At 47.6% G+C, this 14,622-nt stretch overlaps 1 protein-coding gene across 1 annotated transcript in view; it reads right to left on the reverse strand.

Annotated features, from left to right (window-relative positions):
* Positions 1-286: 286 nt before the first annotated feature.
* Positions 287-14,622, reverse strand: part of LOC124613432 (homeobox protein H2.0-like) — a 171,468-nt gene continuing 157,132 nt past the window's right edge. Inside the window, exons 3-5 of the mRNA XM_047142134.1 lie at positions 13,355-13,539; positions 518-589; positions 287-436 (exon numbers count right to left, since the gene is read on the reverse strand). Coding sequence (XP_046998090.1) covers positions 287-436; positions 518-589; positions 13,355-13,539 — 407 coding nt within the window. The remainder of the gene's footprint in view (positions 437-517; positions 590-13,354; positions 13,540-14,622) is intronic.

Below are 14,622 nucleotides of genomic sequence, written 5' to 3' on the forward strand. Positions count from 1 at the left end.
GTGCGAAGTAGATGGTGCCAGTAGTAGTCCTGTATCAGCAATGGTGATTTGTAGGTGCCACGTTGAATGAACCACTACCGTTCGCTGTCACCAGAAGAGACGGCGCCATTCGCTGGCAGCTGCTGCTAAGCACCAAGACAGCTGCTGAGGAGTAGAACTCCAAGCTGCAAGTCGCCACGGTGCCTCTGCGAAACGCGCAGCTGGTGAAGAGAATTTGGCCACCCCAACTGGCGGTGTAGACAATTGGTGAAGAATGGTAGTCGTGCGGTTGGAACAGCGGACCGGACTACTGCGTGGGGAAGGCTGGCTGCTGCTGCTGCGGTGGTGGGGGTGGGGGTGGGGGGCTGTCGGGCCCGCTGTTGCAGCTGTCGCCGTCGCTGTCGCCGGGCGTGGACGCCTCCAGCCGGCCGACCTGCGGCTGCTGCTGCTGCTGCTGCTGCTGCGGCTGGTGCTGGTGGTGGTGATGCTGCTGCTGCTGGTGATGGTGCAGCTGCTGCTGTTGCTGCTTCAGCTGCGCCAGCCGTTGCTGCTGCAGCTCCAAGTGCTGTTTGCGCCACTTTATGCGTCGATTCTGGAACCACACCTTCACCTGCAACAAACATTGTTTGGGTATTAATCAGAGTGTAACAGCTGTCTTACGTTGGCAGGCATTGGCTATCTAATCAGTAGCATCTGGACACTGACTGTTAAGTGATACGAGAGACGGACCCACCAGTATAAAGGGATACGTGAAATGTATTCGCAGTTGCGAACATGCACAGCCATCAGCTGTATAATGGAATGACGACAGTGAACATTTGTGCCTGATCGGGACTCCAATCCGGATTTCCCGGTCATCAGGAGCAGTCGCTTTACCATTAGTCCACTGAAAGATGATTCACGGCCAGACCCAAACTTCCATATTTCGTCAATGGTCTGTCTACAACCTGCACTTGTACATCTATTTATGTATATTCCTGTACAGGGAAAACGTTGTAATTGAAATTCGCTTGCCCGATGTCGGCAGATAATACGACATACCAGAGCCTGTGTCGTTCAGAAGTACGATGCATGCATGTCCGATGGAAAATTGCATTCTACTTCTGAACGACACAGGCACTGCAATACAGTACTTACCCACCAACACTGGGCAAGCGACTTTCAAATAAAATGTCTCCCCTGTATGGGAATATAAATAATGGATGTACCAGTACAGGTCGTAGACACATACTTGACGACACATGGAAATTTAGTTCTGCCCATGGTTCAAATGGCTCTGAGCACTATGGGACTTAACTTCTGAGGTCATCAGTGCTCTAGAACTTAGAACTACTTAAACCTAACTAACCTAAGGACATCACACACAACCATGCCCGAGGCAGGATTCGAACCGTAGCGGTCGCGCGGTTCCAGACTGTAGCGCCTAAAACCACTCGGCCACCCCGGCCGGCAGTTCTGCCCATGAAGTGTGCTCGGATAGCCTAACGGCTGGCTGCTAATTTGGAATTCTTAGACATACGGCCCCCCTTGTCATTGCACTGAAGTCACTTCTTTCACAAGCTGCGACATTGTCGCGAATATAACAGTGACCCGTATATAGAACAAACATTTTGTTCACAGATTACCGGTTTCGGTCTGTAATGACCATCTTCAGATCTGTGTTTTATAAAAACAATGTCCTAACGTCACTTCTGTTCCCAGATGAGACCTATTTCTCATGAATGAAGACCAACACAGTGAATTGGATAAAGGGCCTATCGATCTCTTACTTGTTTCATAAGATTGTTCTTGACTTTTGGACGTTGCTGCAAGATCGTTTTACATTTCTCAAGCACAATTAGAGATACCGTCGACTATGTATATTTGTGGGTAGTACGTTCCTGGACCTCGCCTGTAGCTGCAATGTCCCGAGTATGAGAAGGTGATTTCAGTGTGAGTGCGTAATACCTGGACCCAGACCAGTTTAAAAAAAAATAACGAGTCTAGAGGGTGGTGGCCTATGTTGTTTTCAATGCTTATTATTTTGGTGATGAACCCACACGATGTATGAACATACTATAGCAGGCCGATGTGGCCGAGCGGTTCTAGACGCTTCAGTCCGGAACCACGCGGCTGCTACCGTCGCAGGTTCGAATTCTGCTTCGGGCATGGATGTGTGTGATGTCCTTAGGTTAGTTACGTTAGGCTATTTGGAGGCCATCTTCAGCCATTCATGGACTTCATATTCCCAAATAACGATGGAATTTTTATGGATGGCAATGGGTGACGTCACTGGGCCACAACTGTTTGCGATTGATTTTAAGCACATTTTGTATAGTTCGAGCGAATGATTTGGCCATCCAGATCGCCCGACATGAATCCAATCGAATTTATGGGACATAATAGAGACGTCGGTTTGTGCACAAAATCCTGCTCTTGCAACACTTTCGCAATTGTGGGTTTTCATCTGGCGTGAACCAGGAACCAGGTACCAACCCCTTAATGTCCTTGAAAGGGACCTGTATAGAGGTCATGGTTTGATGGGGTGGGGTAGAATTATGATTGGTGCATGTACACCCCTGAATGTCTTTGACAAATGAACTGTAACAGGTCAGGGGTATCGGGACGTCATTTTGCACCAGTATGTCCGCCTTTTCAGGGGTGCAGTGGGTCCCACCTTCCTCCTGGTGGATGATAACGCACGGCCCCACCGAGCTGCCATCGTGGAGGAGTACCTTGAAACAGAAGATATCAGGCGAATGGCGTGGCCTGCCTGTTCTCCAGACTTTAACCCCATCGAGCACGTCTGGGATGCTCTCGGTCGATGTATCGCTGCACGTCTTCAAAGCCCTAGGACACTTCAGGAGCTCCGACAGGCACTGGTGCAAGAATGGGAGGCTATACCCCAGCAGCTGCTCCACCACCTGATCCAGAGTATGCCAACACATTGTGCGGCCTGCGTACGTGTGCATGGTGATCATATCCCATATTGATGTCAGAGTACATGCGCAGGAAACAGCGGCGTTTTGTAGCACATGTGTTTCGGGACGGTTTTCTCGACTTATCACCATTACCATGGACTTACAGATCCATGTCGTGTGTGTTCCCTATGTGCCTCTGCTATTAGCGCCAGTTTTGTGTAGTGCCACGTTGTGTAGCAACACATTCTGCAATTACCCTTAATTTAAGAGCATGAGTGTAGTTATTTTCTACCTTTCAAACAGAGAGGCACCAAGGACGAAGAAGAATAAGTGTAGTAAAGTATCTCACCCGTAAGCACTAATTTGAAATTTCGAACGTTGAATGAGACACTATGTAATTGTAGCATAGGTGTTAGGAAGTATAAGTAAACAGCCGATGGAACAAGAAGCCTGAATCAGTGATCTCAAGACAATTTCTGCCACGCGATACACAAGTCGCTGCGTTAATTCCTCGTAAAGGAAGGCGATCCACGGATATTTGCACAGAGAGGAACACTTGTTCACCACGGAAACAGAACGAAATCACATCGCACATATTTATCATTCGCTGCCATTAATCTTGCCGATCACAGCGACAAATAGAGTCGGCGTATTCATAATTCAGTCTTCCGGCTTGACATATAACCTTTAGTACATTATCGTCATGCACACATAAACGAAACTTCACTTAGGTATCACGTCATGAAACTATTTTAATTACATCTGCCGATGACGCCGCGAGGCCCCTAATAATTAATCTCTTTGTTAGAGCAATGCACGTTTGCTGTGCGGCTGCTCCGTGAACAATGGGACCACAACGACTGGCGCTTCACATTTTAATTAAACGGCCAATCAATATGCGCTGTGCGGCGCCGTTTTAGGCCCTGCGTGGCCGATATGACGCGAGCAGGGGACAATCGCGCAACGGGCTGCGCTCTGTACCGCTTTTGAATGCAGCTGCCGCCTGCTTTTGCAAATATATGCCTGGGATATCTGTTGCTTAACATGTCACTTTGTTCATCGTTTCTTAGACGAAATGTTTAAGACAAGGCACTTTTAAGCAAGCCTATGGAGAGAATCAACCCTTCCAGACCTGAACATTTTCTAATGAACGGAAAATTTTTCACTATTTGGTAATGCTCTTATGTGATTTTTTGATGATTTAAGATGCTACATTTATACAAAAATATGTACCAACACACGAGGGTTGCGCAAAAAGTAATGCACCGCGTTTCTTTCTCAGCTGAAAACAAATGCGAGACGTTACGTACGAATTATCTGAAGACTCTTGGGAGTGAGCGCGCCTAGTTTCCGTCACTTCCGACAGATAGCGTAGCTGCAGGACAGTTTCAAAATGGCGTCTGTGTGTGTGGTGTACGTTAAAAGCAATTTCTCACTACAGAGAAAGAAACAGTGGGAATATTCACAAACGCTTGTGCGAAGTCTACGGAGCATCTGCTGTCGACGGAGGTGAGGTCATCAGAAGGCGGTTCGGCGGAGCTCCACGATTTGCAGCGGCCTGGGAGACCATCCACGTTTGTCACGCCTGACATGTTACAGTGAGCTGATGTCATTCGCGAGGACAGGCGCATTACGACTCGGCAGTTGTCGCTGCATCTGTCAATCAGCAAAGGAAGTTCACACACTGAAGCACTGGCTCCGCCACCAGGACAAGGAATGGTACCGACAGGGCATACACGCCCTTGCTTTTCGCTGGAAGAAGGAAATAGAACGGGACTGAGATTACGTGGAAAAATAGGGTGTGTAGATAAAACACCATTCTTTCGTGTGTGTAATTCTCATTATGTTCAATTAAGAAATGGTTGAAGAAAGAAAATGCGGTGCATTACTTTCTGCGTAACCCTCGTACTTTCTACACTTGACTTCATCTTACGGACTAAAATCACTAATTACGAAATAACCTCTATTGTAATAAATATTAAAATGGTCATTCGATAATTACTATGCAAAGTAACATTGACAACATTCAATTATACAGTGGAATATAGCGAACCAACCACATCCGTGTATTCTGGTGGTCACGAACTGCTGCGCATTGCTACACTGACTTGCTAATATTTTCAAAGTGATGCCCAACAGTTGGCAGTACTTGTGCATGATGAAAAGGTTGAACATTCACAGATGTGTATCTCAGGTTTCCATTGAAAATAAAATACTTGTATTACAGCTGAGACACTGTAAAAGTTTACGTACACAATTATAGCCAGAAGATCTGATAGGGTTAAAGTGGAACGGTGAGACAAAACTCATTACAGATAAGGTAGATGACAGGCTGAGATTCATCGGAAGAATACTCAGGGAGCGTTCTTCACCACCGGCCGATGTTGCCGAACGGTTCTAGGCGCTTCAGTCTGGAACCGCGCGACTGCTACGGTCGCAGGTTCGAATCCTGCCTCGGGCATGGATGTGTCTGATGTCCTTAGGTTAATCAAGTTTAAGTAGTTCTAAGTAGGGGACTGATGACCTCATATGTTAAGTCCCATAGTGCTCAGAGCCATTTGAACCATTTTTGTTTTTCACCCACAAAGAAGGTACCTTACATAACCCTCGTTCCACCAATGTTTGAATATTGCTCGTCAGTGTGGGATCCGCACCTGACAGGACTAATAGAGAAATACGTAAGACCCGAAAAAGTGGAGCGTGTTTCATTATAGGTTTACTAAGAAAGCGCGAAAGCATCATTGAGATGATCAGCCAACTCAAATGGCAGGTTAAAGAGAAGCGTTTTGCATCGTGGTCTGGTTTACTGTTAAAATTCCGGGAGCGTCCGTTCCTAGAAGAATCAACTAATACGTATCTCCCATCTACGTCTACCCCGCGGTAAGAGCATAAAGCTAAATTAGGGAGATTCGAGATGACACAGAGGCTTACCAACAATCGTTCTTCCAGCGGTCCATCCGCGACTGGAATACGAAAAAGAAGAAGTTACAATGGTAGACAAAGTACCCTCCGCCACACACAATAAGGTCGCTTCCGGACTATAGGCGAAGATGTTAACCTGATGCGAATTGATACTGACGATATGATTTCTGAAAAGTGTTATTATTGCAAAATGACAGGAATTCTAGGTTTCTTTTATTTTGTGGACTGTCATTTTATCGTGGTTGTTGCAAAAATACATAAATAAGTAGTCATGCAGATAAAAAACTGACTGTAAGCACTTCTACCTGATTTTGGTCTTCTATTATTTAATTTGAAGCTCATGGCTGAGATCTTCTTGAGGAGTCTTATGGTGCTCGCTAATTGTTGAACACTGTGGAAGGTCAGTGTCGATTTCACATACAAAAGAGTATTTTTCGTTGCATTTTTTCCTTTTTTTTAGGGGAATACCGAAAGATTCATACGAAACACAGTATTAAATTGTTCGGTAAGCGGTGGTCTATAAAAGACCTCCAGTGCAAAGTAATAGTAATAAGATTCGGTAAACGGCAATCACTGAATAATGTATCGTTAAAAATGCTTTGTGTGAACCTTTACTTGTCTCAATGTGATGTTGGATTCTGTTCGTCCATTGTAAAGCGTTATGAAATGCACAACTGAATGTAAAATTTTCCACACCATTGTTTAAATAATCCACAAGGACGATGGCATAAAATTTGTACCACAGACGGAAAGGCAAAGAAACTGCACGCTATGGTGATGTACGCTGTAGAATGAGTGTAGATATATCAGAAGAAACAGTACGATATCTATGAGAAAGCTTTGTGAAGACGGATGTTGCTTTTTTCGAATGCTAACCAAAAATAAGTGCAAAAACTAATATTCGAACTGTTTTAAAACTAATCTAGTTCATTTTCTGTGGGTGAAATATAATTACTTAAATTCATTCGAAAAAGGAAATATAAATCAAACAAGGAAATGGAAACCGATGACTCTGAACCGAGACAAGACGAATTCTGTTTCACATGCCAGAATTGTTATGGTCAGGGTTGTCTTAGATGCAAATGGGATTATTTTAACTGGTTGCCTCGCAAATGGCACCCAAGTAACTCGCAAATACTTTGTACATCTTCTGTCGCCTCTGGCTGAAAATGTACGCAGAAAACAGCCCATATTGTAAAAGAAAAAGAAAGGCTTTTGTCAGATAAATACACTTCCGACGAAGTTTCTTAGAGCAGCCAGAAGACTGAGGGATGTGAAGAACCTATGTTTGCAATATGCTGTGTTTGCAATACAATCCTATTTGATACTTTTTGAATTTTGCCTATTTCCAGATCCAAAGAAATTTGTGACTGGATGCTGCATGTGATGAAGAGATTGATGGGTATTTTTCAGATCCCCCATACTTGCAATTTAGGAGTAACATCTAAACGATGGGAACCCTTTTCAAATAATGTACATTTAGCAAAAAATGGACTGAGTTAACAAAACATTTCTTACTTAAAAAATAATGTCTCTGAGTGATAGGCCGACAACTTGTCACCTAGCGTTCGCCCAGCGATCTCGGTATTGGACGATCGTCCTCTTCGATGATTTGCTGTTATCAGAAGTAGTTGCTACCTCCACGCCCCGTGTCACTGGAAAAGTTTCGACGGAAGATCTCTATGATCCGTCTACGAACCACTCAAGTTTTGTCCTGTGTGTTTAATTGTTTCAGCTGTTTCCATGTTGCACCTCTGAGATGGATAGACGGAAGAAGATTCCAGTGTAACGTCCTGTCCACATCGAGATCATTAGAGACGGAGCACAATCTCAGTTTGTTTCAAGGATGAGGAAGGAAAGCGGCAGTGCCCTCTCAAAGGAACCATACTGGTATTTGGCTGAAGCGATTTAGAGAAATCACGGAGTCAGGTTGGCCGGACGCGGATTTGAACTTCATCCTCCTGTATGCGAGTCCGGTATGCTGACCAATGTGCCACATGGCACATTTCTGAGATGGAAGTTAACTTCACAGTGAACCAAAAACAAACCATTAACCAAAGTACATATAAACTGTTCGAAAATGGACATCATAGCACATCTAGGGGTCATCTAGCATACCTACATCAGTAGTTATGTGATTTTTTTTTTGCTGGTTTTCCATTTGAGAAGGTTGCCTCTCACAATTAATTTTACATTGTGAACATTTTTAATAATCAGTTAGTGATTTTGGAGTTGCCAGCTTTACACTACTACGTGGTTGACTATAGCACATACACTCACGCTCATAAATTAAGGATAATGCTGATACATGGTGAAATAGCGCTCTGGTGGGCGGTTTGCGGGTTTAAATCACCTCGGGGTAGTTCCATGCGGTGCATTTGACCTGTGGTCGTCGCATGGTGGCGCTGGCAGCAGTCCACATACGCAGAGGTGTGTTGGTGCATGTCAGAGTACGGTGCAGCGAGTAAGTGTGCAAACGTTTTCAGACGTGCTAATGGTGACTGTGTGTTGAAAATGGCTCAAAGAACACATATTGATGACGTTATGAGGGGTAGAATACTAGTGCGACTGGAGGCTGGTCAAACACAGCAGGTCGTAGCACGGGTCCCCCATGTGCCACAAAGTGCGATCTCAAGGTTATGGAAACGATTCCAGCAGACAGGAAACGTGTTCAGGCGCTACAGTACGGAACGTCCACAGTGTACACCACAAGAAGACCGATAGCTCACGGTCAGGGCCCGCAGACGGCTACGGAATACTGCAAGTAGCCTTGCTCGTGACCTTACTGCAGCCACTGGAACAGTTGTCTCCAGACAGACAGTCTACAGACGACTGAACAGACATGGTTTATTCGCTCGGAGACCTGCAACGTGCATTGCACTGACCCCTGGTCACAGGAGAGCCCGTAAAGCCTGGTGTCAAGAACACAGTACATGACCATTGGAACAGTGGTCCCAAGTTCACGGACGAGTCCAGGTATAGTCTGAACAGTGATTCTCGACGGGTTTTCATCTGGCGTGAACCATGAACCAGATACCAACCCCTTAATGTCCTTGAAAAGGACCTGTATGGAGGTCGTGGTTTGATGGTGTGGGGTGGGATTATGATTGGTGCACGTACACCCCTGCATGTGTGACAGAAGAACTGTAACAGGTCAGGGGTATCGGAACGTCATTTTGCACCAGTATGTCCGCCTTTCCAAGGGTACAGTAGGTCCCACCTTCCCTCCTGATGGATGATAATGCACGGCCCCACCGAGCTGCCATGTGGAGGAGTACCTTGAAACGGACGATATTAGGCGAATGGAGTGGCATGCCTGTTCTCCAGACGTAAACCCCATCGAGCACGTCTGGAATGCTCTCAGTCGACGTATTGCTGCACGTCTTCAAACCCTTATGACACTACAGGAGCTCCGATACGCACTGGTGCAAGAATGGGAGACTATACCCCATCAGCTGCTCGACCACCTGATCCAGAGTATGCTCACCCGTTATGCGGCCTGTGTACGTGGGCATGGTGATCATATCCCATATTGATGTCGGGGTACATGCGCAGGAAACAGTGGTGTTTTGTAGCACATGTGTTTCGGGACGGTTTTCTCAACTTATCACCAAACCGTGGACTTACAGATCTATGTCGTGTGTGTTCCCCATGTGCCTATGCTATTAGCGCCAGTTTTGTGTAGTGCCACGTTGTGTGGCACCACATTCTGCAATTATCCTTAATTTATGAGCATGAGTGTAGTTCCAACAATCACAGCCCACATGCACTGACGAGACACAACATAATGATCATCTGATTAACAGCGTGTTGGAATGCAAAGATTCGAAACTTTCTTGGTAGATTTCTGGAGGAATCTGACAACAGATGTTAACGCAAAGGTCACGCAGTTCTCGTAAATTACGGGCTGGTGTTTTCTAGAAGCGGCGCTGGCATCCAATAGCATTGCTTAAATGCTCCACCAGGTCCAGATTAGGCGACGTGGTGACAAGCACGTCAGCGTGAGTTCACCAGCGTGGTCTTCAAACCATCTAGCGCGACTCTGGCTTATGACAGCGACAGTTATGCTGCAAGATGCCATCCCCATTGCACAAGACATCAAGCATGGCGGTCTGCAATAACGTTCACGTAGTCTATAGTTGCCACAGTACCTTCGATACTACCACAGGTAAATGCCCTCCCACAGCGTAATATTGCTTCAATGGCCAACACCACTAGCGCGGTGATTCTCCCGAGTAGCCAATCGTTTTGATGACAACCCATGCATACTAGATCATAGACCTGCAGTAAGACAAAGACACAGTCCACAGTCCAATCTCACTGATCCCGAGCCCAAAGCAGTGATGTTCTGTCAACATGGTAACAAAAACGGATTGTCTTACTGCGGAGCTCCCTGTTCGACAATTTGCACTAAACATTGTACTCCGAAACACTTGTACCTGCACCAGCTGTGCACTGTCATCGGATCTCCTATAGTTGCAACCTATGGTGTTTTGCAGAACAGGTTAGCTTCCGACGTCGAAGTATTGCGATGAGGTGTGGACGTCCAACACGTGTCGCCTACTCGTAGTTTCTTCGTCCGTCAGCCGTTTTCCACGGCTGTTCACGACAGTAACACAGAAACAGCCGATCAGCTTCGCCGCTTATGAGATGCTCGTTCCCAGGTGCGGCGCGACAATAATCTTCCCTTTGTTAAACATGCTTGTATTAAAGGATTTGGCCATTTTCAGACCGCATCGTCACTATAATGATTCTCCATTCGTCTCTGATCCGCTTACATACATTCCTTGTCACATCACGTCTCCGCAATACCACCAGGCGGTATTCATTGTCACGGTGCGCAACGGTCTTAATGTTTCAGCTCATCAGCTTAGACTGAGGATACCTCCTAATACTGTGTCGCACCTCCTTTTGTCCGGCTTAGTGCAGCAACGGGACGTGGTATGGACTCAATAAGTCGTTGGAAGTCCCCTGCAGAAATTTTGAGCTGTGCTGCCTCTATAGCCGTCCATAATTGTGAAAGTGTTGCCAGTGCAGGATTTTGTGCATGAACTGACCTCTCGATTATGTCCCATAAATTTTATAGGATTCATGTCGGGCGACCTGGGTGGCCAAACCATTCGCCCGAATTGTCCAGAATGTTCCTCAAACCAATCGCAAACGATTGTGGCCTGGTGGCATCGCCTATTGTCATCTACACTCCTGGAAATGGAAAAAAGAACACATTGACACCGGTGTGTCAGACCCACCATACTTGCTCCGGACACTGCGAGAGGGCTGTACAAGCAATGATCACACGCACGGCACAGCGGACACACCTGGAACCGTGGTGTTGGCCGTCGAATGGCGCTAGCTGCGCAGCATTTGTGCACCGCCGCCGTCAGTGTCAGCCAGTTTGCCGTGGCATACGGAGCTCCATCGCAGTCTTTAACAATGGTAGCATGCCGCGACAGCGTGGACGTGAACCGTATGTGCAGCTGACGGACTTTGAGCGAGGGCGTATAGTGGGCATGCGGGAGGCCGGGTGGACGTACCGCCGAATTGCTCATCACGTGGGGCGTGAGGTCTCCACAATACATCGATGTTGTCGCCAGTGGTCGGCGGAAGGTGCACGTGCCCGTCGACCTGGGACCGGACCGCAGCGACGCACGGATGCACGCCAAGACAGTAGGATCCTACGCAGTGCCGTAGGGGACCGCACCGCCACTTCCCAGCAAATTAGGGACACTGTTGCTCCTGGGGTATCGGCGAGGACCATTCGCAACCGTCTCCATGAAGCTGGGCTACGGTCCCGCACACTGTTAGGCCGTCTTCCGCTCACGCCCCAACATCGTGCAGCCCGCCTCCAGTGGTGTCGCGACACGCGTGAATGGAGGGACGAATGGAGACGTGTCGTCTTCAGCGATGAGAGTCGCTTCTGCCTTGGTGCCAATGATGGTCGTATGCGTGTTTGGCGCCGTGCAGGTGAGCGCCACAATCAGGACTGCATACGACCGAGGCACACAGGGCCAACACCCGGCATCATGGTGTGGGGAGCGATCTCCTACACTGGCCGTACACCACTGGTGATCGTCGAGGGGACACTGAACAGTGCACGGTACATCCAAATCGTCATCGAACCCATCGTTCTACCATTCCTAGACCGGCAAGGGAACTTGCTGTTCCAACAGGACAATGCACGTCCGCATGTATCCCGTGCCACCCAACGTGCTCTAGAAGGTGTAAGTCAACTACCCTGGCCAGCAAGATCTCCGGATCTGTCCCCCATTGAGCATGTTTGGGACTGGATGAAGCGTCGTCTCACGCGGTCTGCACGTCCAGCACGAACGCTGGTCCAACTGAGGCGCCAGGTGGAAATGGCATGGCAAGCCGTTCCACAGGACTACATCCAGCATCTCTACGATCGTCTCCATGGGCGAATAGCAGCCTGCATTGCTGCAAAAGGTGGATATACACTGTACTAGTGCCGACATTGTGCATGCTCTGTTGCCTGTGTCTATGTGCCTGTGGTTCTGTCAGTGTGATCATGTGATGTATCTGACCCCAGGAATGTGTCAATAAAGTTTCCACTTCCTGGGACAATGAATTCACGGTGTTCTTATTTCAATTTCCAGGAGTGTATTAACATTCCATCGTTGTTTGGGAGCATGAAGTCCATGACTGGCTCCAAATAGCTGAACATAACCATTTCTACAAGTAGTCAATGATCGTTGAGCTGGACCAGAGGGCTCAGTCCGTTCCATGTAAACATAGTCCACACCATTATGGAGCCACCACCAGCTTGCACAGTGCCTTGTCGGCAACTTATGTCCATGGCTTCGTGGGGTCTGCATGACGTTCTAACTCCACCATCAGCTCCTACCAACTAAAATGGAGACTCACCTGCCCCAGCCACGTTTTTCAGGTCCTCTAGAGTCCAACCGATATGGTCACTAACCCAGGAGAGGCGCTGCAGGCGACATAGTGATGTTAGCAAAGGCACTCAAGTTATTCGTCTGCTGCCGTAGCCCATTAACACCATATTTCGCCGCACTGTCCTAATGGATGCGTTTGTCATATGTACCACACTGAGTTCTGCGGTTCTTTGACCACGCAGTGTTGCTTGTCTGTTAGCAGCGACAACGTTCGCAAACGCCGCTGCTCTCGGTCGGTAATGAAGGCCATCGGCCACTGCGTTGTCCACGGTAAGAGGTAATGCCTGAAATCTTGAACTCTCGCCACACTCTGTGTATCTCCGAACGGTGTCCGAAATAGAATATCTCATGCGTCTATCTTCAACTACCATTCCGCGTACAAAGCACGTGTTAATTCCCGTCGTGCGGTCATAATCATATCGCAAATCTTTTCACACGAATCACCTTTGTACAAATGACAGCTCCAAAATGCACTGCTCAAAATACTTTGTGTATCCGATGCTGCCGCGGTGCATGTCCATATCGCTAACCCATGAATTTTGTCACCACAATGTAAGTGCCTTGCGGCACGTCGTCTAAACAAAGCTTCTTTCGCTAAGTAGTTTCCATTGTGGGCTGACAGTAATGATGGCGGCTCACCTGTGCCTCAGTGAGCTGGAGCGCGTGCGCCAGGTAGAGGCGCTCGGGCCCCACCATGTACTGCTGGCGCTCGAACTCCGCCTCCAGCCGCTCCAGCTGCTCCGGCGTGAAGATGGTGCGCACGCGCTTGCACTTCCCAGCCGACTGCTTGCGGCCCTCCGAAGAACCGGCGCCGCCCTTCTCACCTGCAACATACGTTTCGCATATTATTGTTAATCCTTTAAGTGCAACTGGTAAATACACTACTGGCCATTAAAATTGCTACAGCAAGAAGAAATGCAGATGATAAACGGGTATTCATTGGACAAATATATTATTCTAGAACTGACATGTGATTACATTTTCACGCAGTTTGGGTGCATAGATCCTGAGAAATCAGTACCCAGAACAACCACCTTACCCAGAATAACCACCTCTGGCCGTAATAACGGCCTTGATACGCCTGGGCATTGAGTCAAACAGAGCTTGGATGGCGTGTACAGGTACAGCTGCCCATGGAGCTTCAACACGATACCACAGTTCATCAAGAGTAGTGACTGGCGTATTGTGAGGAGCCAGTTGCTCGACCACCATTGACCAGACGTTTTCAATTGGTCAGGGATCTGGAGAATATGCTAACCAGGGCAGCAGTCGAACATTGTCTGTACCCAAAAGGTCCGTACAGGACCTGCAACATGCGGTCATGCATTATTCTGCTGAAATGTAGGGTTTCGCAAGGATCGAATGAAGGGTAGAGCCACGGGTCGTAACACATCCGAAATGTAACGTCCACTGTTCAAAGTGCCATCATTGCGAACGAGAGGTGACCGAGACGTGTAACCAATGGCACCCCATACCATCACGCCGAGTGATACGCCAGTATGGCGATGACAAATACACGCTTCCAATGTGCGTTCACCGCGATGTCACCAAACACGGATGCGACCATCGTGATACTGTAAACAGAACCTGGATTCATCCGAAAAAATGACGTTTTGCCAATCGTGCACCCAGGTTCGTCGTTGAGTACACTATCGCAGGCGCTCCTGTCTGTGATGCAGCGTCAAGGGTAAACGCAGCCATGGTCTCCGAGCTGATAGTCCATGCTGCTGCAAACGTCGTCGAACTGTTCGTGCAGATGGTTGTTGTCTTGCAAACGTCCCCATCTGTTGACTCAGGTATCGAGACGTGGCTGCACGATCCGTTACAACCATGCGGATAAGATGCCTGTCATCTCGACTGCTAGTGAAAAATGTTCAAATGTGTGTGAAATCTTATGGGATTTAGCT

The sequence above is a fragment of the Schistocerca americana genome, chromosome 4 (assembly GCF_021461395.2).
Source record: "Schistocerca americana isolate TAMUIC-IGC-003095 chromosome 4, iqSchAmer2.1, whole genome shotgun sequence".
NCBI classification, from domain to species: Eukaryota; Metazoa; Arthropoda; class Insecta; order Orthoptera; family Acrididae; genus Schistocerca; species Schistocerca americana.